The sequence below is a fragment of the Dicentrarchus labrax genome, unplaced genomic scaffold (genome assembly GCF_905237075.1).
Source record: "Dicentrarchus labrax unplaced genomic scaffold, dlabrax2021, whole genome shotgun sequence".
In the NCBI taxonomy this organism is placed as follows: Eukaryota; Metazoa; Chordata; class Actinopteri; family Moronidae; genus Dicentrarchus; species Dicentrarchus labrax.
This window is the reverse complement of record NW_026136723.1, coordinates 16,992,138-17,013,819: the sequence shown is the minus strand read 5'-3', so window position 1 is coordinate 17,013,819 and position 21,682 is coordinate 16,992,138. Positions and strand designations below refer to the sequence as shown.

General features: G+C 41.6%; 1 protein-coding gene across 1 annotated transcript; it reads left to right on the top strand.

Moving 5' to 3' along the window:
- Positions 1 to 2,510: 2,510 nt before the first annotated feature.
- mylipa (myosin regulatory light chain interacting protein a) lies at positions 2,511 to 20,235 on the top strand. The gene is made up of 7 exons (XM_051391402.1): positions 2,511 to 2,748; positions 4,024 to 4,214; positions 13,770 to 13,955; positions 15,643 to 15,840; positions 15,947 to 16,111; positions 17,154 to 17,577; positions 18,557 to 20,235. The coding sequence occupies exons 1-7, from the start codon at positions 2,662 to 2,664 to the stop codon at positions 18,752 to 18,754; spliced, it is 1,449 nt and encodes a 482-aa protein (XP_051247362.1). The 5' UTR covers positions 2,511 to 2,661; the 3' UTR covers positions 18,755 to 20,235.
- Positions 20,236 to 21,682: the final 1,447 nt, after the last annotated feature.

The window sequence follows — 21,682 nt, the reverse complement described above, 5'->3', positions numbered from 1 at the left end:
TTTTTCCCTCTAATTCTTCTTGCAGTTATTGTATTGGTATTCAATTTCAAATAATATTTTTTTTATTTTTATAAAAATAATGTCTGTTGCTTTTTGTATAATTAAGTATAAGTATAAGTATAATTAAAAAGGTACAAATAACTTTAACTAAATGGTGATAACTGGATGTGAGCATCTAGTTTTTCTATAATCTGTTAGTGTGCACAATGCTATAAATATAGTATATTTATATAACAGTATAACAAAAAATATATAAATATTGCCACAACAGACGTTTGTCAGTGCATCACCGAGAACAGTTCATTGTGTGTCACTGAGTTTACTTTTGCATGCATATCTGTTTATTGTAATTTAGAGGGTTGTGGGATGGAGAGGACGAAATAAAAACAGACTCCCACCAGCTCAGCTGTGTACCTGCAAGTGCTCAATGTCTTGTAGTAGAGAACACGAGTGTACCTGCGTGTGGCTGTATGTGCGTGTGCCTGGTCAATGAGTACCTCCAGTCCCACGTCGACAGTGGACGTTAGATCACTCGCTATCCTCCTTTTTTTTCCATTTATGGTTATGAGGTCTGCTCAGACTGCACGTCCCTCTGTTCATTCATCGTCTTGCATCATCACGGGGCAAAAGGACACTAGCGACTGCCGACTCCAGCATGCCTGACCATATCAGAGACGGAAAGACACAGCTGATTAAGTCTGTTGAGTTCATTTTCGTGCGTAGGGGGCTGCATGTCATTGAGACGAAGAGACAGTTACTGGATCCCAAATCAGTAGCAGATATGAGAATACCTTTCTAAACAGTTCACACACAGACACTAGAAAATGTTTGCCACACATTTTATTTCATCTTTCATGGTGAATATGGTGTGGCCTATTGTGTGCAGTCACTCTTTGAACCCTAATATATCACACCTTGCTCTGTAAGAATGAGGTCATATTAAAACTGCTGTTGCTCAGTGGATTGGCAAAATCATTCATTAACCAAAACATGGTCAAAATCAAATCACTGATGTTTTTGAGATATGGATGTGATAAATTAATAAATGCAGGATCCTCTGTGGACCAATCAAAGTTACATATACTTTCCAACTTGATTCCCCTAGTTAAAATCAACCTGAACACCAACCTTTTACTATTACAAACAATTACTTGTATTCCAATCAGAGTGCATCACTCACTTTTTATAGCTCTTATCAGCACTATTTTTTATCTTGAATGGTTAAAAAAACAAACATCCAGATAAAGAGACAAAAAAAACAGATGCACACACAGTCACACATACAGTATGTAAATTTAAATCTCATCTCACACTCATTCGAAGTAAATGCTTCAATAACTGAGGTGAAGTGATTGTGTTTAGGAGCTCCATCTGAGTCACTGATGCTACGTCAGGAATGCAGTGGTGGGAGAGTACAGAAATATGGAGAGGCACACTGCCTCTACTCTAAAATGTCCCCTGGCAGACAAACATGGCTTGGCTTAACACCATGCCTCCCTAGTGTAGGTATGAGTGTGTGACTGCGGTTTTCTGCAGTGTCTCCTGGCCTAGGCAGTATCTCACTGTGGAAATAACACAACACTCGGCTGCTGAATATACCATAATAGAGTAGGATTTTGTGGAATAACATAGCATAAAAGGGTGTGTGTGTGTGTGTGTGTGTGTGTGTGTGTGTAGAGATGAGGCTGAATAAACATGTAATAATTGGTTTTAAATCAGTGAAGAAAAGCTTCAACCTGTGATCACCAAGATAGGAACCAGACAAAAGAGCAATATTTAAATACCCAGGATGAAAAGATGAGTTCAGAGGTTCTACAAATGTGCCTTGATGACAAACAACGTCCATCACAGCAATCTCATTATACGTTTGATTAGGCTTCATATCAGCACTGATGACAGGACAGACACTTTCATCTTGACTCTTTGTTCCTCATCTTGAAAAAGCAGACTATAGCATCAATTCAAAGATGTAGCCAATCTCTTTTTTCAGTTCGAGGACGAAAAGCAGAAGATTAAGTGTTGTTACACTAGGAAAAAAGGCACTAGGAACGGAGTTGGAAAACACAAGGGGGCCGCCATCATGAAAAATTCATAAAAAGCTTTGAGCAGCTGCAGATTAGCAAAGGCAGGATGTTTTAGCGTTATCACAGCTATTTCTGGACTACATTCCCATATATTATTCACACAAACCGAGGGGGGGAGAACCGTATACACGCCATTAAACTCACCCTTAAGGCCTGCTGAAGTTCGCTGAAATGTCTAATTCATCAGAAGCAGGTGAGCTGAAGTCACTTCAGGTCCCTGCAACAGGCGAGCCAGATGAGGGCGCAGCGGACTCCTCACACTTCCAGGCACGGGAGGTGAGCTCGAGCCAGAACAGCGTGCGGATGTAACGCGACTTCCGATTGGTTGAGCGTTTGCGAGCGACCGTGTCAAAACGGCCGCCATTGGACGGCTGTAAGTAGGCGGTGCTCTGCGTGGCGTTTCATTGATATAGCCTACAGCTGGTGACCACAGCTCCGCCACACGGAGTGGAAGGGTTGAGAAAGTGAAGAAGGCTTGATGTAGGGGGTTTTCAGAGAAGGGCTCGAGAATTGTTTTTTTTTAAATTATTTTTAAATACGTGTGGCACACCAAAGATTTAGAGGAGACACAGCCAAAATGCTCTGCCACGTTACTCGTCCAGATTCGGTGGTGATGGAAGTGGAAGTTGACGCGAAGGCGAACGGTGAAGACTGTCTGAATAAGGTAGGCTGTGGTGGAATACACATCACGTTGTGTTATTGTAATATATTTACAACAACCCTAGTGTCATTGTGAGGCAGGGCAGCAGTGCTCTGGTTGTCTTGTGAAACTTTAGATATTCTATTTTAACTTAAAACGACGCGTCGCTTACGTGTGTGTGACTGAAATATATTGTGGTAAATAAGATGAGGAACTGAGCCCAGTCTCTGCCCGTCGAGGGATACTTAATTAAGCTTAAGACTTAATTCGCTACTTGACATAATACTCACTGTGAACTTCATCTACAAACAGCAGAACCCACAACTATCGATACATCCGCTTCAGTATTGCTCATGAATAAGGACGGCGGTCACAAAATGTTCTTCTGCGCGCAACGTGCACACAAAATGTTACATCTGTGTGTAACAATAACAAACCTTTTTTTTTTTTTTTTAGATGTCGATTCATAGTCTGAATGTATGACTTTATATACATGCAGGAAAGTTTGGATGGTGTAAGCGCTTGTCTCCACCTGCATGGCTTAGTCAGAGGTGGATGGCTTTGGAGGTTACTAGAGTTCATTTTTCTGCCTTCGCAAAGCACTCTGCGTCCTCGCGTCAGTCAAACCGAAACTTCAATCTAACGTCTGTCGTCCGGTTCCCTCCACAGTGGATGTGGTCAGAGATGCATGCAAACTTTTTTCCTTTCATCAATAGCCGCAAGTAGTTGGGCATGTAAAATGTATTTCACATGCATGGGATACCCCCCCCCCAACTTGCTGTGGGTATGAGTTTTTATCTCAGCCTCCGGGCTCCCTGCAGTCAACCAGCAGTTATGTAAGAACCTCATGGCCGTTAAGGGGGCGTGGGATTGTGGGTTTGATGAACCCCCTTTTACCCCGGGAAAGCCTCCAAGTTCACCTCCACCCTATCGTGAGCTTTAGAATATCTTTGTGAGTAGCGGGGGGGGAGCAGAAACCGCAAAGAACAAACAGATAAAAGCACTTCCCTTTTCTCCAGCCTCCTCCAAACTGTTTTGATTCCTTTTATTGAGATGTGTTGATTCTTGCCATCCTCCACTAGGAGTTCAAAGCCAGTATGGATTGTCTTATTCAAGGATATTTAATGATGCCATAACTCAAAAAATCATGATGTTAGGTTACCTCTCTGCTCTTTGTATTATCTTGCTGTGAAAAGATGCAGGCAACCACTGTTTTGTCTTTCCCAAACAGTTGGTTTAAGGATCATTTTTGAATTTCTTCCACTTTTTTTTTAACCTATTTCTTTCATCTTTCTCCAGGTTTGCAGAAAGTTGGGCATAATTGAAGTGGACTACTTTGGCCTGCAGTTCACAGGCAGCAAAGGAGAGAATCTGTGGCTGAATCTGAGGAACCGCATCTGCCAGCAGATGGATAATGTGGCACCCTGTCGGCTGAGGCTGCGCGTGAAGTTCTTCGTGGAGCCCCATTTGATTCTGCAGGAACAGACTAGGTACTTGCCTTTTTAACGTAGGTGCTGCATAGACACTGTTCAGATCTGACTCACGGAACTTATCACTTTTTCTTTATGGGCATGTGAACAGATACGATTGTATTTAACTGCTTTGCAGTGTTTATAACACATTCTCTACCAAGCAAATCAACTTATAAACTTATCACCACCTATGAACAAATATTTAATCTGTTTATTAAAATATACTTTTATTTCCTTATGACATGCAATGAGGAGCACATGCTGGTTTAAAAAAAAAAAAAAAAAAAGCCATTGCTAGTGAGTTCCCTCAGCATAATCTGATCACTTTGTTTCCAATACAGTGATACAGTGTAATGCCCTGTAGTAACCTCTTCCCTGGGTGCTTCCGGGGGTTACTATAGGTCATTCTGGCTGAGCACCAGGCAGGAAATGTGATCTAGCAGCTCTGGGGCTGTGCGTTGCTCTGTGCCTGCCCTCAGGGACCCTCTGTGCGACAGCCTGGACCTCTGTCACTGCCCCCATTCAACTCAAAATAACTTTTGTTGTGCTTTTTTGTTTCAATTGTGTGTGGCCATTTCTGTCCTAACAAAAGCTCAGCCCTCCGTTTGACATTTCTGCAGATGCTGTTTGGAAACTGTGCAACAGCCCTGTGTTTGGGTGTTTTCCTCATAGGTCTTGTTTTCACAAGAATATGTCATCATTGTGAGTCACTGTTGCAGCTGGTATTCAAAGGGATACTTGTAATACTTTTTGAAAGAATATAAATTGCACTTCGGAATTTTTTTTATCACATGTACCCAAAATGCGATGTTATCATTTTTAGAAACACAATACCCATAAAAAAAGTTGCTCCCTACTCTCTCACCTCTCCAGATTAGAACAAAAAAAACACACTAGTCAGAAGAAAGTAACAAGCCTTGACAAGTCTAGATCCAGACTCAGTATTCCCCAGCCCCAGTTTTGTTTTGAAGTTATAAATAGCAAGTGCATTCACAGGCCTCGGAACCTGTCCAAAAAAGTTGTTTTACACACAGTGTCTAGTGTGATATCGTAGATGTTATAATCACCCCAGGCGGTGCTGCAAGTGTTTGATACCACAGGGCGAGCCATGGATGAGGAGGGGGGGGGGGGCAGACTTGAAGGAAAATTAGTTTGGTGTCTTTTTAAACTCCGCCACGCTGCTCTTGCCCTCTCAGTCTCACGCACACAGCACGCCACAAGAGCTGTTCATTAAACTGACATGTATCTGCTTTGGCCAGGGTTCGCCTGGCATTCCAGTAAGCTCTGTCGCTCCCCAGTTCACCCATAGTCCGACCCTTCGGCTGTTTCTCACAGCCTCTTCCCTCCCTTATCAGATATAAAGACATCAGCTTTGCTCTCTTGCCATATTTTTATCGCCGTCACATATAAACTATCCCTGCTCACACTTCCTCCCTGTCCATCTCACTCTCCCACCCACCCCACCCCCGTGCACAACCCCCACACTGGCCCATATTTGGCAGCCTTTTGAAGAAGAAAGTGAAAGGCAGTGGGGGGAGTGCGAGCGTGGAGGACACTTGGCTGCCTGCGCTCTGACCTCCGCCAGATTAGCAGGGGTTATCAACAGATGGCTGGCGTCGGGTGGGGGGGGTCATGGGGTTGTTAAAAAAAGGTGAGATAAAGATGTGAGATGGCAGGCACGGGTATGAGGGGTTGCTGTTAATAAATACTCACACATGGCACACACCAACATGCTGTCAAGTTACGTGTTAAATTTTTTGCACAGCCTTCATGCCCTCCATCTGCTCAAGATGTGATTTAATTTAAGTGGTGGGGAGCAAACACTGGCATGAGTTTTAGAAATGAGAGCAAGATATTGACCGTGCACCGCAGTGGCGTTTTGGGGACCAATACACAGCTCTGGGAGACTGCTATACTTTATTTACAAGGGTTATCAATGGGGCTGCTCCATAAATCGAAATATTATCAAAATTGCAATATGGCCAAGTGCAATATGCAAATCAGAAGTTTTTCATACAGGTAAAATGTGACAAAACGGCATTAATATTAAAGGACTGTAGTTCTGAAGAGATGTTCTGGCCAACAAATCTTGTTTATAAGATTTAAGACATTTACGTTTGGACCCCACGTTAGACCCCAAAGAATTTAATATTGTGAGTTCAATAGTTTTTAATTTCTGTCAGAATAATAGCAATATGATTATTTACCATATCATCCAGCCCTAGTTATGAATATTCTTTTTACATGTATTTCAGACAGAGGTTTATTTTAATTTTTTTATAACTTTTATTAAACTTGTAGGGAATATGTCCATAATTTGAGTGAACTGGTGCTTTTAAGAACCAGGTTTCACTCATTTCTTGTGCTGTCACCTTTGACCTACTTAGGCTACCACATCTTCCACACAACTTGTGGTGCCTGCAGGCACACCTCATCATGGCAACCGCAGAAAACATTCTCGTACTGCACATTTGTTTCCTGCATACCTACAAAATTCTGTGTTTTTGTTGTTGTTGTATTTATTGTAATAAAAAAGTCAAACGATGTTAGTCCACACACTTGCTTTATAACCACACAGCATGGTTCAGTAGCTCCGTAAGTAGCAAGTGCATGTGAGTGTGTAAATGTCCTCAGCAGCGCATGGACAAAGCAAAAAGGGGCCTGTATGCAACCACAACTCTCAGCCGAACTGTGGGGTGGGCCTCTTTTTCTACACCCTTCTTATAGACCTTATTACATAACCTGCGCTGGACTGAGTGTGCACAGAGCTGCTTATATAAGCTGCTGTGTTCTCTGCTGCCACGTAAAGCCCCGCAGGTCACTCGAGTGTTCATGCTCACATGCAGCTGACTATTTGGGTATTTTTTTGCGTTAATTCATTTTCCTTTTTTATAGCCATACAAAAGACAGCTTAAACTATCCAGGCTCCAAAAACCTAAATTTTTATAGTATTTTACTTTAAAAAAAGGATACTGGCTGCTTCATAATACAGTTGTCTGGTCTTATTTCCTACAGTCAGTCATACATTACCTGTATAACCTTTGGAAGTTGCAGGCCATATCTGTTTGAGTTGTACGGTTTAAGTTCAATTTTATTCTGCAGCAGTCTTGTCCCCTTGCTTCTAAACCCCTTTTTTCTTTAATCTCATTGTTTTTAGATTCTCCATTTGCCCATCTCTTTGTTTGATAAATCCCAGCTTGATTTGCAAATATGTAACTTCATTTAAACCTTCCAGTTTTGCAGTTTGTTTTTTTATTTCACACCAGTCGAAACAAACATCGGTTCTATAAAATAAAGTTCTTCTGATTTGCGTGAATCTGTATATCCATGATGTATCAACTGATGTGACGTTACTGCTTGGCTACAGGAAGTAACACTTTTATTGGTTAAGGGAGACTGACCCAAGGGCCTCAACAACAGCCTGTGTTATCTGCATCATTAAACACCACTTGCTAGGGGGTGTTTGTGGTTTAAATATGTGAATGTTTCCCCTTCATTAGCCCTCGTATTTAACATTCTGATCAGGCAAACATCGGATACCCTGAAAGGGCACAGCGATTAGTTCAAGCTTTATCAGAGGTCCTGATAGTTAACCTGTTTTTCCCCTTTGGTGTTGAGCTTATCTTTAACTTAAATTCAAACCAGAAGCCAGGCAAGTTTTTACTAAAGGAGAAATTATTTTAATCACTTTTTTTTTTATGATTACAAGGCAGAGTTGTGTGGGGGTTTTTTTACCCCATGAAGACTGCCTTGATGAATAGTGTCACAAATTAAAAAGAAATATAAAAAGGATGGGTCATTGTCATCTATCAAGAATAGCTAACACTATAAGAGATGGCAGTACAGCATTGGGAGTAATTCCATACTAAAAATATTTAGCTCTGACCGTAAGGCCTCTGTTCTGTTGATGTCCATTGCTGTCACAGAACAGTGTTCCTCCTTATGTAATCCCACACAGTGCAAAGACCTGCTGGTCAGGGGAATTGGAGATGTGTAGAAGTGAATGTCAGTCGTGCGATAGACTATTGATCTGTCCAGGGTGTTTCCTAGCCTTTTTCCCCAGTGCATAGTGGGATTGATTCCAACCATGTGTAATGTTTTGTAAAATCTATCAACTGAGAAAAGATTTCACACAAATAAATAAAAACTTGCATGGATGTACCAACAGCCTTTACATTAATCATCGTTAATAAATAACAGCAGCCCGAGCATTCAAAAAGCATGGAATTTAAAAAGGTTTCACTTAATTCAGCTTTGTTTTTCCTCATCAAATTGCAGTTTAATCCTACATTAGAAAACGGGGACAAAGAGCATAATCTCCATGACAAAATTCCTGCACTGCCCCTTCAATTAAATGTTCTCCAAAAACAGTTTTGAGGTAATTTATTCAGGTCACACACCAGTTATCATTTCTAGCTTCACTGTGGTAAGGCTATGTAGACGATCAAACCAAAGATCACACAAGATGCCTGCAGGTCTTCAAAAGTTCAGAAATGCATAAATAAATACTTTTATCAGAACACTCCACCGCCGGTGATCAGACACTCTTGCTCTCCCTGTGAGTTTCTTTCTTTCCTCTGTGTTCTGTGCACTGGAGTAACCTAGCCCTGGTTTGTCTTGTTTTGAAGTCATAACATTAGCCCTTGTCCCAAAATGACAGAGTTGCTCTATTTATTTGGCGCCTGGACTTGGGGTTGATGCTGGGCTTTAATCACCGTTTTACCATCCAGGACTGAGCACCAGCCTGTAACCCCCCCAAGGCATTTAGCATACAAACAGCTTCTTTGTTTTATTGCTGTAAAGCTTTCAGTCCAACTCTGCACAGAGCAAAGGCGTACACGTTATATTTAGTGCTTGAAATGATTATTTTGCAACTCTCTGGTAAATTACATGATTAAGAATACACTAAGCGTTTGTGTCTGACTTTCCATGCAGCCCACGCCTCGGGAGAAGATGTTTAGCAGAGTTAACTATAGTTCATTGACACATAGTAACCTCGCAGCACACAGCTCCTGGCAGTGTGTTATTTGACTAGCTCACAAACCGCATTGTTGAGAGCCCAACCGATGAGGTCTGAAACTCCACTGGTGATTGGCTGGATGAGGTGCAGTCTCTAGGCAGAGGTGTTAGGTTTCACTTTGGTGGGGACGTTTTGTTCTTCTGTGCAACAAACTGGCTGACATTCTGCCTACAGGGGGAATAGACACTGGGTTGGGGCAGAAATCATTAAAATGAGAATGGGTTTTATAGATGGGTGGGACAGTTTAGGGCTACTTGAAAAGGACTGTTGTTGTTTTTTTCTGAGTCCTCTTATAGAAAATTCCAAATGTTTTAACACTGAGTTGCTTAAAATGCACAAACTCTGCATTTTGGGATATTTCAGTGTTTTTAAAATTTGAATGGTTCAAACTGGGCAGAAGAAATCAGCTGAATTATCTCATTGCCATCCCCTTAGCTCAGCCCTGTAGCCAGTGACCTATTTTCTAATATTCTTTCTCAGGGTCCAGGCCTGCTTTAATTGAATTATTCCAGCCAGGCAATCAAGTATTCACACATTTCCTGCAGCACCTCGCATGACCTCTTTCCCTTCCCCACAACCACTGTTTTGAAGTGCATTTATTTCTCCCCCGCTGTTTGCATTCACAGGGGTATTATGACTGTAAATGAGTAAGCCTCTTAAGACCATGATTATGCATTATCTCTATGAAGGACAAAACAATGATGAGGAGCATACAGTATAATGTGGTAAAAGTAGGCCAGGAGACTTTGGTCTTAGCAGAGACTTTCTGGCATTCAGTCTGTGTCTAAAGGACTGTGGTGCTGATGGGCGCAGTGTTTAAAGCACACTGTGTGTGTGTGTGTGTGTGTGTGTGTTAATGTGTGTCGATCCTTAACATGGTGACTCAAACTGGCTAAAGCATACAGACGAGCGGCCCCAGCGTGAAACAGATTTCAGTCCTGTGATCCTGTCGAAGTCACTCTCATGAGTCACAGTGACTTAAACTCCCCATCATCTGCTCGGATGCCCATTTGCTTGAGAATAGGAGTTAATTTATAATTTACTCTTGTCTTTTCATCTTGGTTACAGGCCTGTGTAAACCTGAAGGGTCAGTCTACATTAGTAGGTCTCAAATGCTGTGCCCACTTAGGAAACACTTCAACAATGCATTAGAAATTTAGGGAAGCCTTTTTCTTTTTTTTTTGTTCCATCTCAACCAGTCAGCCTCAAACACCATGTTGGGAAACAATGGATTTATGGACGCTCCCATGCCCTGAGTTTAGGATGGACCTTGACATGTGCTGAGGCAGCACGACACCACTAGAGTGGAATGATCCTGGGACAGCTGTCTTAAGAAGCTATCTACTTAATATGGACGTCAAGGAAGCTTTTTTTATATATATATATATATATATTGTATATATATATATATATATATATATATATATATATATATATATATATATATATATATATATAATTTTTTTATAATAGATAGATACTCATGCAACTACAAAAATATGACTAAATCACTTGATAGAAAAGCCAAACTTACTGTTTAGGGTAATCTGTACTAAACGTCTGTCTTTGTTATCATAACAAGAGTTTACGTAATGAGTTCTCATTGCTGTGCAAAGCTGTTTTTTAAGGCAGATACAGTAGCAGTGTAGCTTCACAGGGGCCTCTGTGGGGGAAATTGTTACATTCTGCATGTGAAACAGCTGCGTGTTGACAATTTTAGTCATGTTTTTATGGTGTTTGGTAGAGTGCATATCTGACGCCTCTCATGCAGCCTCAGGGAAGTCGACCAGTAACAACTTTAAGTGAACTGTAGTTACCTCTGTTGCACGGCTTACACGTTCTGTTGTATGGCTTATGATAGCCGTCTTCTTCCAAATGACAATTAGAATTTTGCCATTCAGCAAACCACGCACACCTGTTTACACGTGTGAGCGCCCACAACACCGGAAAAGCAGGAGTCAAATGTCTTACTCAGCAGCTCAGTGGCTAAGAGATGCATACCAAGTCTGCATTGTCACAGATGGTTAGTCAAATGAAATTGCTCTGAGGTTAAAATCAGAATGAGTAACGCCACAAGGAGACATATTGTCAGCAGCACAACACCAAACTAACAGGCCGGAATATCTGCTGAAGGAAGTTCGTAAGATATTAAATGCTTTGCCCATCGGCACTGTGACCGACATTAAACTCTTGCCAATCCCCGCCTGAACTAGAATAACCTCCGCGGCTTGCCCTAGAGTAACTCTTTGTCGGCACCCTGTAGTAAAAAGTTGCTCTATTGTTTGTGTCAGGCAGGTAGCTAACAAGCAGCGCTCCATCACATGATGCCTGCTGGGTCTGACACAATAGAGTGCGGTGTTTGTGTGTGTGTGTGTGTGTGTGTGTGTGTGTGTGTGTTGAGGGAATGGGATGTTTAACACCATATCAAAGCACTGTTTGTTATGCCTGAGGCTAGTCGGCTATGGGGCTTCGTTGTTATGGTCTGGCTTTATCAGGGGCGGTGTAGACCGACTTTGTTTGTGTGCCTCACAGCTGCTTTCGCTACTGTTGTTACTCCTTGGAAGCACTGTGAACGTGTGTTGTACGAGGTGTGTCTGTGTTATTGCATACTGAAGCCGTTGCAATACACAAGTGTGCATATTCTGCCACCAGTCGTGCACTGCTCCCACAAGAGTCTGGTTTTAAGTCCCATAAGATGACGGAGGAAACGTCACCTCCAGCTCGTTCCCTGCATCCTCTGGAGTTCCCACGAAGCTTACATCCCTGCAGAATGCATTTTCTACATAAACAAAACGCAATAGGTTTATGTAAACTTAATAAAGATGTGATGAGTTCCACCTTCCCCCTCCACTCAAAGGGTCCCTCTAAACCCTCACAAATATCCTCAAGTCACTGTTTGACCTGATTCGCACAAATGAAAAATGTCTCTCTTTGCATCACGCTTCAAAGAGAACTGTAGCCCAAGGGGGATTATTTTATTTTTTTTGTAGTGGAAATAACAAGCAGTCTGCTTTTAGTCTACCACATCAGGATGCGGTAGGCCAAAACATTCCCCGCCTTTTTTTTTTTGTTTTATTCATCAAATCGTTGTACTGCAGGAACTCTCTTAACACAGGTTGCAGAAGTCGTACTTTCATTTTTGGTATTATCTATAGGTCTAGTGTGTGTGTGTGTGTGTGTGTGTGTGTGTGTGTGTGTGTGTGTGTGTGTGTGTGTGTGTGTGTGTGTGTGTGTGTGTGTGTGTGTGTGTGTGTGTGTGTGTGTGTGTGTGTGTGTGTGTGTGTGTGTGTGTGTGTGTGTGTGTGTGTGTGTGTGTGTGTGTGTGTGTGTGTGTGTGTGTGTGTGTGGATATGAAGTATTTTTATTTCTTTATGTGGGGGGGTGGATGACGTGTCAGGACTTTAAGATTAAAGAACTCCAGTCACACATCTCAGCTAGTCAACAACATTGGCCAGTGGGAAGCGGTCCGACTCGTTTGTCTGACTGCAGCAGGTGACTGAAGCAGGTTGGTGCCTGTCAAAGCTTCTTAAGGTTACTGTGCCATAGGTCATCTCAAGGAAGGATCTGTTTTAGGTTACTTGAGTTCAGCTCCCTTCATGCCGTTGTCAGGGTGTTACTCCTTGTGACGTCTTGTCTCCTGCTGCTAGAAGAAAAGAATTCCTCACATCTTCTGGTCAAAACAATGGAAAGGACTAGCCAGGGCTTATTTTTTTGACAATTTGGCTGTTTTCCTTGGCCACAGCAGAACTCTGTGTTCTCATTTAATCATTCAGCCCAAACGATAACAATTGTTGTTTTTGACCACCATTAATCTTTCGAAGCCATTTGTTCCTACTTGGAATTCCTCTGTTGGGCAAAACAAGATTAGTGGTAACTTGGTTTGTCTTTAAATGGGCATACTGCATGAGTGCAAGGTTATTGAACCACATTTTTGACAAAAAGCTACAGAGCAAGAGCCACAGACAAGTACTACTACTGTATTCACTCATTCTGGTTTATTGCTTAATAACATGCAGTGGTTGTCAGGCATTGGCCTCAGCAGATACAGTACAAGCACAGTTGTGACCACTGAGTTACCAGGTTAAAAGTCCAAGTGCTTCCTCTACTGGACACAACTCCCATTCAATCCTGTAACTACTTTCCCTTTCTAAACTTCCACTTTCAGAGTCTCTAGTGAATCCACATTTAAAGGAAGTTCTAACCATGTGTTTGAGGAAGAGAGTCACTGTGACTACTGAACAAATGTCGCAGTTGCTGCTTTTTTTTTTCCCTCTGCTGCGCACACATGCACACAAACACCTGCTGTCTGTGAAATTCTATCCTTGTAATGACCACCTGCTCTGGCCTACATGTGCTCCAGAAGTCCTGCCCCCATTAGTGATTCTACATGAAAATCAGTTGAATGATAGAGATAGTAATTTGCCCTCTTTCTGGTTAAATGTAATGTAAAGAGTTATTCTTTGTTTATTCAGTTACACCTTGTCTACTACATCACAATAGCAATGGAAAGATTTCCCATCTGACCGCTGTTCTGTTGTCTTCCTGTCCACCAGACATGTCTTCTTCATGCACGTGAAGGAGGACCTCCATAACGGTCACCTACGCATGGGCTCAGAACAAGCGGAGGAGCTGAGTGCGCTTCTGGCACAGGCAGAGTTCGGTGACTACAACCAAAACACGGCCCAGTACTGGTACTCAGAGCTGTGTGGAGAGGAGCCCAGCACTGCCACTATTGACAGGTACAACACTTGTCTTTTAAGAAATGGTTTCTCAAACACTGTCTGTTCTCTCCACATCTAACTGTAATAAAAACCTTACCCTGGCCTGAAGCCATCACCAATGATTATGGGGTTTTGGTGTATTTTTTAAAAACACAACTGGAATTTGAACATCATTTCAATATCCCTTGTACATACAAGTTAAGAAGCTCTGGCCAATCATTGAAACCTGTTGACTGTTTCGGTGTCTCTCTATCTCTGAGGGAGGGAGTCCACCCCCATAGAGACATGATGAAAAGTAAATAATTAATCGTAGCAGTGAGCCAAGGATAGTACAGTGTGGCAACTGGTGTTCAAGGAAATTTAATTTTAACAAATCAAAATGCTATCTTTAGCAAAAAATACCAAAAAAAAGCTACACTGAGTTGAACTGATATTGCGGTCTTTCATAGTTTTGCAGCATTTTCCTTTTATAAATTGCAGTGTCTTTTTTCAGTAACATTATCTGAGGTAAAGTTTAGATAAGAATACATCACACTGCCAAGCAGTGTGTGTAGGTTGTTCGACAGCTAATACACACACACACAGACTGCCAAAACAGAGCAGCTGACGGGAGATCACGTAGCATGTGTTTGTACTGACAGAACCCCCCCACCCTTACATCTTGAACGTTTTCTCTGTAAACAAGGAGAGGGTTTCACTCCTTGCACTCTCTTTACACTCTTGCTCTTGTTTTGGAGTCCACGGCAATGCCCGTCCCAGCTGCAACTGTTGGGAACTTATCCAAGAATTACTGCAGCGTCTCCATTTTCTAATCGCAGCCTTTGGAGTGCCTACAGGAAGCATTTGTTGTGCACATGGCACTGTTCCTCAAATGCTGAGACTCTTAAATTATACATTATCAAGCCCCATCTGCTAAACCTGCTACATTAAACTCCTTATCCATGTGCAGTACTGAGCGAGCAGTCACCACTGTTCTCTGCTACACCTACACTCACCCTTTGCAGCCTGTGTCCACAACTTATTATCAGTTATAAATATACAACCTCCTTCGTGAGTTCAGCCTTATTAGAATGAACCATAAAAGGGGACAAAACTCAAGACAATCAAACAAACAAAACAAAGAGCTATGGACAACACGGAGGGTGCCACAAGCATTATTTAGCTACATAAATGGAGTAACTTGCCACAAATATCATAAATAAACTCCGCTACAGCCCACAAGCTTCCTCTCTGCCAAAGCTGCTCATTTGGCTCCTTTTTCACATACAAAATACTCACAACAAAAGTACAAGTACACAAAAACAACTTTGTAACAGTAATGAGAGTAAATTTCCTTCATTCCTTCCACCCCTGGCCATTAGGCATTTCCTACCACAGTCTGTAGAAATAAGCAGGCTTCATTGCCTAAAATAAGCATTCTGCTCCGCTGCCTAAGCATTGATCTCGTAAGTATAGTTGTCAGAAAAAGGAGCAGTTTAACACCAGAGCTTTCTGCCTGAGGGTGTGTTCATCTTTGACAGCTGTAACACACTAATGTTGCATTTATTGTGCTTGTATAATACACCTGTCACATTGGGTGTTTCTTGATATAAGAGGCTCTATAATAAAGTCAGAAAATGTCATTTCCAATCTGAGCTTTTAGAGCTAAATAAACTTAAATGGTTGTCTGTCTTCCCTTCTCTCCCCAACCCCATCTGTCCTGCAGCATCATATCCAGACACAAGGCTCTCGAAGGTTCAAGCCAGGGCTCAGTGGAGTATCAGGCCCTGCAGCTGGTCTCTTCTCTGGAGCATTACGGGGTGGAGTGGCACTGGGTTCGCGATGCAAATGGCCAACGGTTGGCCATAGGCGTTGGCCCTGAGGGCATTGCCATTTGCAAAGAGGACTTCAGCTTAGTCAACAGGTATGCTTCACCTAGACATCTGCAAATAGCCCTCGGTATTTACTACAAGGCTGTCTTTAACAATATTCAATACGTAAATGTTTCTTCTCTTTTTGTCTCCTATTAGAGTAAGTTATCCAGTCATCCAGATTGCCACCCAGTCGGGGAAAACCGTCTACCTGACGGTTACCAAGGACACAAGTGACAGCGTGGTGCTTCTGTTCAAGCTGATCAGTAACCGGGCAGCCAGTGGCCTGTACCGGGCCATTACAGAGACCCACGCCTTCTACAGGTGAGAGCTTAAAAAACATATAGTATTTAAGCCCAGATAGATAACTCACACATACACCATGCAGCTGTATTGCTGAAGATTTTAATAGAAGTCGATTCAGGCCATTTTAATAACTCGTTCCACAAAGTCAATACTCCCTTAAATTATTAGAGGCAAATTCAAGCAGTCGACTATAGACTGTAGCTCACCTCATGTGGGGAGCCAAGATAACGGTTCAAATTAATTTGAAGCTCTGCTGCTCAGTCGCGTGCTGTGTTCCTGTATGAGTGTCTGTCAGCAGTGTTTGCTCCAGTTTTTTTTTGTTATTCACAAATCTGACCTGCTTTAGAACAATCTTCTTATTCATTGTAGCAAGTTTGGATGAAATAGTTTATCGCTCACTATCCTTCACTAAAGACGAGTAAATTATAAAACCTGACCTAAAACGTGTTCTGTAAAGACTCGTTCTGCTCTACTTGGCATGCAGTGCTAAAGAGTGTGCATTCTCCTGCATTTGTACACACTAACTGTGCTCCTGTTACCTTTTTAACCCTTTATTGTGGTAAATACTTGTAAATTGGCACACGTGGCTACATAAAACATGTCCTTGACCCCGAATGAGTGTGGATGGAAACATAGATTGCACTGGACAATCTTCAGTGGTTAAAGACAGCAGTTTTCCGTGCGTGCGTGCGTCAAATTTGCAGTGACAAGGGACAATTCAAATGGCTGAGCTATGAAATTGTTCTCAGTCACAATAGTACAAAAGACAGCCCTGTCCTTTTGTTTCAGGGATGGGTTTTAGTTCAGAGTCTGCAGATTTTGTTTTGCAGGCATGTCTTCGTCCTGCTTTCTCAGAAACAAGTGTTGCAGTGGTAAATCTGGCATTAGAACAGCATGAACATAAGGGGTTGCTTAAACAAGCAGTGCAAGGGGGATATTAAATAAACACATACACTAAGGAAGAGGTTGTAAGTCAGGTGGGACACCGTACTGCAGATAACTCTGGATTTGGTGGTTTTGTAATTTGTGTAATAATGCCTTATCATCTTTTCATTTGTAGGTGTGACACAGTTACAAATGCAGTGATGATGCAGTACAGCAGAGACTTTAAGGGCCACCTAGCTTCACTTTTCCTCAATGAAAACATCAACCTGGGCAAGAAGTACGTTTTCGACATCCGACGCACCTCAAAGGAAGTGTACGACCACGCCCGGCGTGCCCTCTACAACTCTGGTGTTGTGGACCTGGTGTCCCGCTCCGGCAATGGCGAACGCTCTTCTCCTTCACGCTCCCCAAGCAGAGACGACCAGCAGGACGAGGGGCTGGACTGCGGCAGCTGCCAGCAGAGCCGAGCCCTACAGGAGCGGCTGCAGAAGCTCAGAGAGGCTCTGTTGTGCATGCTGTGCTGCGAGGAGGAGATAGACTCTGCGTTCTGCCCCTGCGGCCACATGGTGTGCTGCCAGAACTGCGCAAACCAGCTCCAGGTGAGACTCTTCACTCATTGTCAAAACAACGTGTCTATGGAAGACTGATGAGTTTGTTTATCAACCACAGTGGGGGCTGATTGGCATTTTCTTCAGTCATATACACTGAAACATGACAGTGCTGCTGGCTATTTGCAATGATGAAGCTGATGTCAACACAACCTTAGAAGTAGTACTTTATAAAAGTGAATTCAACAACAAGGCAACAATTGCTTTGTCTTCTGTCTGGACCTTGACCCTCAGCTTACTTAAATTTCCAGCTGTACCAAAAGCTCTTTAATTATACTTGAGTTCCAACTTCTGATCCTTTTTTTATGGTCCTTTAAACAAAGCTTTGCTTACACTCTGCTGACCTGATTGTCCCCCCCACTTTAATCAGCTAAATGTTGCCCATCCTTGTGGAAGCAGATGGGGTGTGTGTGTATTTGCGTGCGTGTGTGTTTTTCTTATGAAGGGATTATAGCAGCCAGCCATGTCTTACTTCCATTAACTCAACTAAGAAACGTGACCCAGCTAATAGACGTGTGAATGAGTCAGTAGAAACTTAAGATGAAAGAAGGAAGGAACGTTCCACTGCTTTTCAGCATGTTTGTGGAAACAGTTTTCACATTTGGAGCAATTACACGGTTCATAATTAAGCTTTTTTTTTTTTTTTTTTTTTACTGTAAGATATTTTGTCACTGCGTCCTTCAGTTTTAACACAGACATTACTGACTAATCATTTGCCAGCAGTACTCTCCCCAGCTCATTTGATGAGAGAGCATGTTTCTGTGACTCTCTGTACTGTGTGATTGTGTTTACATATGCTCTCACACGTTAGTTATTAAACCACTCCAGAGTTTGACCGTCCAGAAGTGTGTGAACTCCTTTTTAGCCTTTTGACATATGCATACAAGCTCACTTTCAGATAATAAACATGTTGTGCAAAATACTGTGTGCTTAATTATTATTTTTTTTCTTCCCTTTTCTTTCCCATTAGTTGTGTCCTGTGTGTCGGTCGGATGTTGAGCACGTGCAGCACATCTACCTGCCCACCTGCACCAGCCTGCTGAACTTGACGCTGACCGACAACCACCAACACCGCAGCAGCAGCATCCCCGCACCCATCCACAGAGAGATGGCTTCTCCTCACAGCTGCTCTGCCACAGAGTACGACCACAAGATCTACCACACATGAAAGACAACTCCACTAAACCCACCAAACTCCATAATGAACACTTCAAAGGAACATTTTTCGTCCGTCTGTGTGTTTCCTGTCTGGACTCCTTGAACTACCAAACGTGTAGAAACTCCTGAGCATAATCAAAGATCAACACACTCAAACTCCCTCAACTAGTGTGCGTTTTTGTGTGGTTTTTTTTTTTTTATCGTTTATTCACTTCGTCCATTTGAACTGTCAGTTTGTCTGGTTGGTTCCGTGTCATTCTGTCCAGATCTTGTATGTTTTTATCATTCTTCCCTGCCACGATATGATTTTAGATTAGGCTCTTATTGTTAAATTATTGCATCAGTTGATCTGATACAGAATAGAAACATTTGTTTTTGAACTACACTTTGAATTTGTGTGTTGGTTGTTTTTCATTTGCTCCATATCAGGCTCTTAGCCCCAGAACCCAAAACATATTATGAACATAATGGTCTTTTTTTAATGCTTCATGACATTTTAAAGCTTGTCTGTTTTTTGATTTGAACAGCATTTTATGGTGTAATGGAGTGAGATGCATTTTTTTTAAAATATTTTATTTCTTATGTTCATGTTTTCCATGCCAATTATGGGTATTTGGAGGCTAAGCAGCACTGCTCTGGGTGTAGAATTGCATACTAATAAGAAACACCAGGTCATAAGGCCACCACGGTCCCGTTCTTGTGATCAGTGGATTAAATGGGGTTCTTGAATGTTCTTTTAAGCCCACCAGAACTATGGTTATAGACATTAAATGCAGTATCTTAGTTACACTCCTACAACCTCCTTCACCTCGAAACGGGTCTTGTTGATTAACTGCCACTTGTCCAAAACAATGGGCCCAGTTTCAAAGACTGCTGCACTTCTTACATTTTTATCTCCTTGCCAGCAGAAAGTAAAGAAATATTACTACACAAGAAACCACAAGGTTGTATACAAAACGGAGTAGGAACTTGGTCCTGCAGTAGCTGCTTCCTCTAAAAACCCTGCTATAAATTTATTCTCTGGGGTTCACTAGTGAGTTCCTTTTTTGATATTTTTAAAGGGTACTAGGAGATCTGTCTGTGCAATACTTGCTTGCTTTTTGAAAAGCTTTTCATTTAAAAGTTTTATTTAATTTCAAAGATTATTTAAAAAAACAAAAAAACTACATTGTCACTTTACCAAGGAAGTTTTCCACGTCTGTAGGGGGTTCGGCCTTAATGTAGCAGCAACACCGTGTTTATAATAAACTTTCCACAGACTTTTTTTCTGGTAAGAAAAGGAAAACTTTGTTTCTTTAATGCTGACTCGATTAAACTCAGTCACTGCAGGGGAAGGACTTTTATTTTTCACATTGTACAAGTAGCGATTTGTTTCTGTTTTCTGAAGCAAAAGCCACTATATGCTCTGTAAAATAACTTAGAATTAAATCATTTTTATATATTCTGTTTTTAACAAAAGAGAAAGTATTAATAAAGTTTTTTAAAAACAAACACTTTGTTTTGAATTTGTTATTTATTACAGTTTTGTATGTTATCTGAACACACTTTATAAGGCACCAGTAAAACAAAAAATGTAAGTAACTTTAGGAATTATAATACATATACTGTTGAATGTTGAATTTAATGTATGTTTAAGTGCTCTAATGAATTTCAATGAATTTCAAGTTGGTTCCCAACCTGGAGGCTGGAGGAAAAAAGAAAAAATATTTGCCTTCTTTGTGAAATACTGGATACTTTTACCTCACCACAAATGGAAAAATCTCTTTGGTTGGTAGAACTGATCACTCAGTGACAATGACTCATAAATGATGCCCACTAAGGCCATGACCTATGATGAGGGGTTTAAAGGGGTAACCAAGCAGAAAATGTGTAAAACTAACTGTTCTAGACTGACTTGTGATCTTTATAATGACAATGACATTTTTACATATTAAGAGAGATTTACTGAAAGATATTAAACCTGGATTTCCCTCAAATGACCCTTCCTAAATCCTACGAGGCTCGTCTATGTTGAAAAGACCACATTTTTACAATGGTTAACAATATGAAAGCAAGTGTGGGTGTAAATATATCTTAAGTTAGCTAATGTATAAGCTAACTAGCTATGTAATTTACCTTCATTGTTAGCTAGCTAGTTAAAATGATAGCTAATGTTAGCAAACTCTAGCTAACTAGCTACCAATCGATTATAGATTAACCAGCAAAAGAGAAAGTTTCAAGGTTCAAAAAGGTGCGGGACTAAGGAAGGGTCAATTAAAATGTTACATCACTTATTTGTCAAGATAAATCAGTAAACCTGCTGTCTTGAAACAATCGAGCCCTAGAGGTATCAGAAGAGACGTGGTGAGAAGAGAAAGGGCAAAAAGGGTTTTTCTCATCACCTGCTGTGTGGAGCGAATAGCTGCCATGACTTTAGTCCTCACTCCTCCAGCTCCCCAGGTGTGTCGCACACTGAAAGGTCAATGCGACATTTGTCATTGTCAGAGGAGGAAAGGGATTTGAGAGTTGCACAGTCTGTGGTACAAAGAGGCTCTCGAAGTTGATGGGAAATGACAAGCTCCACTGGACTGTGATTATAAAGTCTGCAAATAAGAGTGAATTACAGCAGCTATCGATTAGCCTAACTTTACCCCCCTCTCTCCCTGAACTCCTCTGTCTTTTCATGAGCCTCTGGATACGAATGCTTCTCTCTTTCTCATCTTATCTCCTTTTTTATTTGCTTACGGGCATCACTGCCATTAAACAAACTCCAAGGACACTGATGACAGCGGGGAGGGAGATGAGTAAAGTGCTGTGTTTTTTAGTCAGTCAGCCATGCAGAACTTGCAGGTTGCAGGTTGGAAAAAAACAACACCACAATAACTTGCACCAGATATAACGCTAACTGGTTGTTTAACTTAAGGTTAGACTTTAACCAAGATACAATAAAGTGAAATGA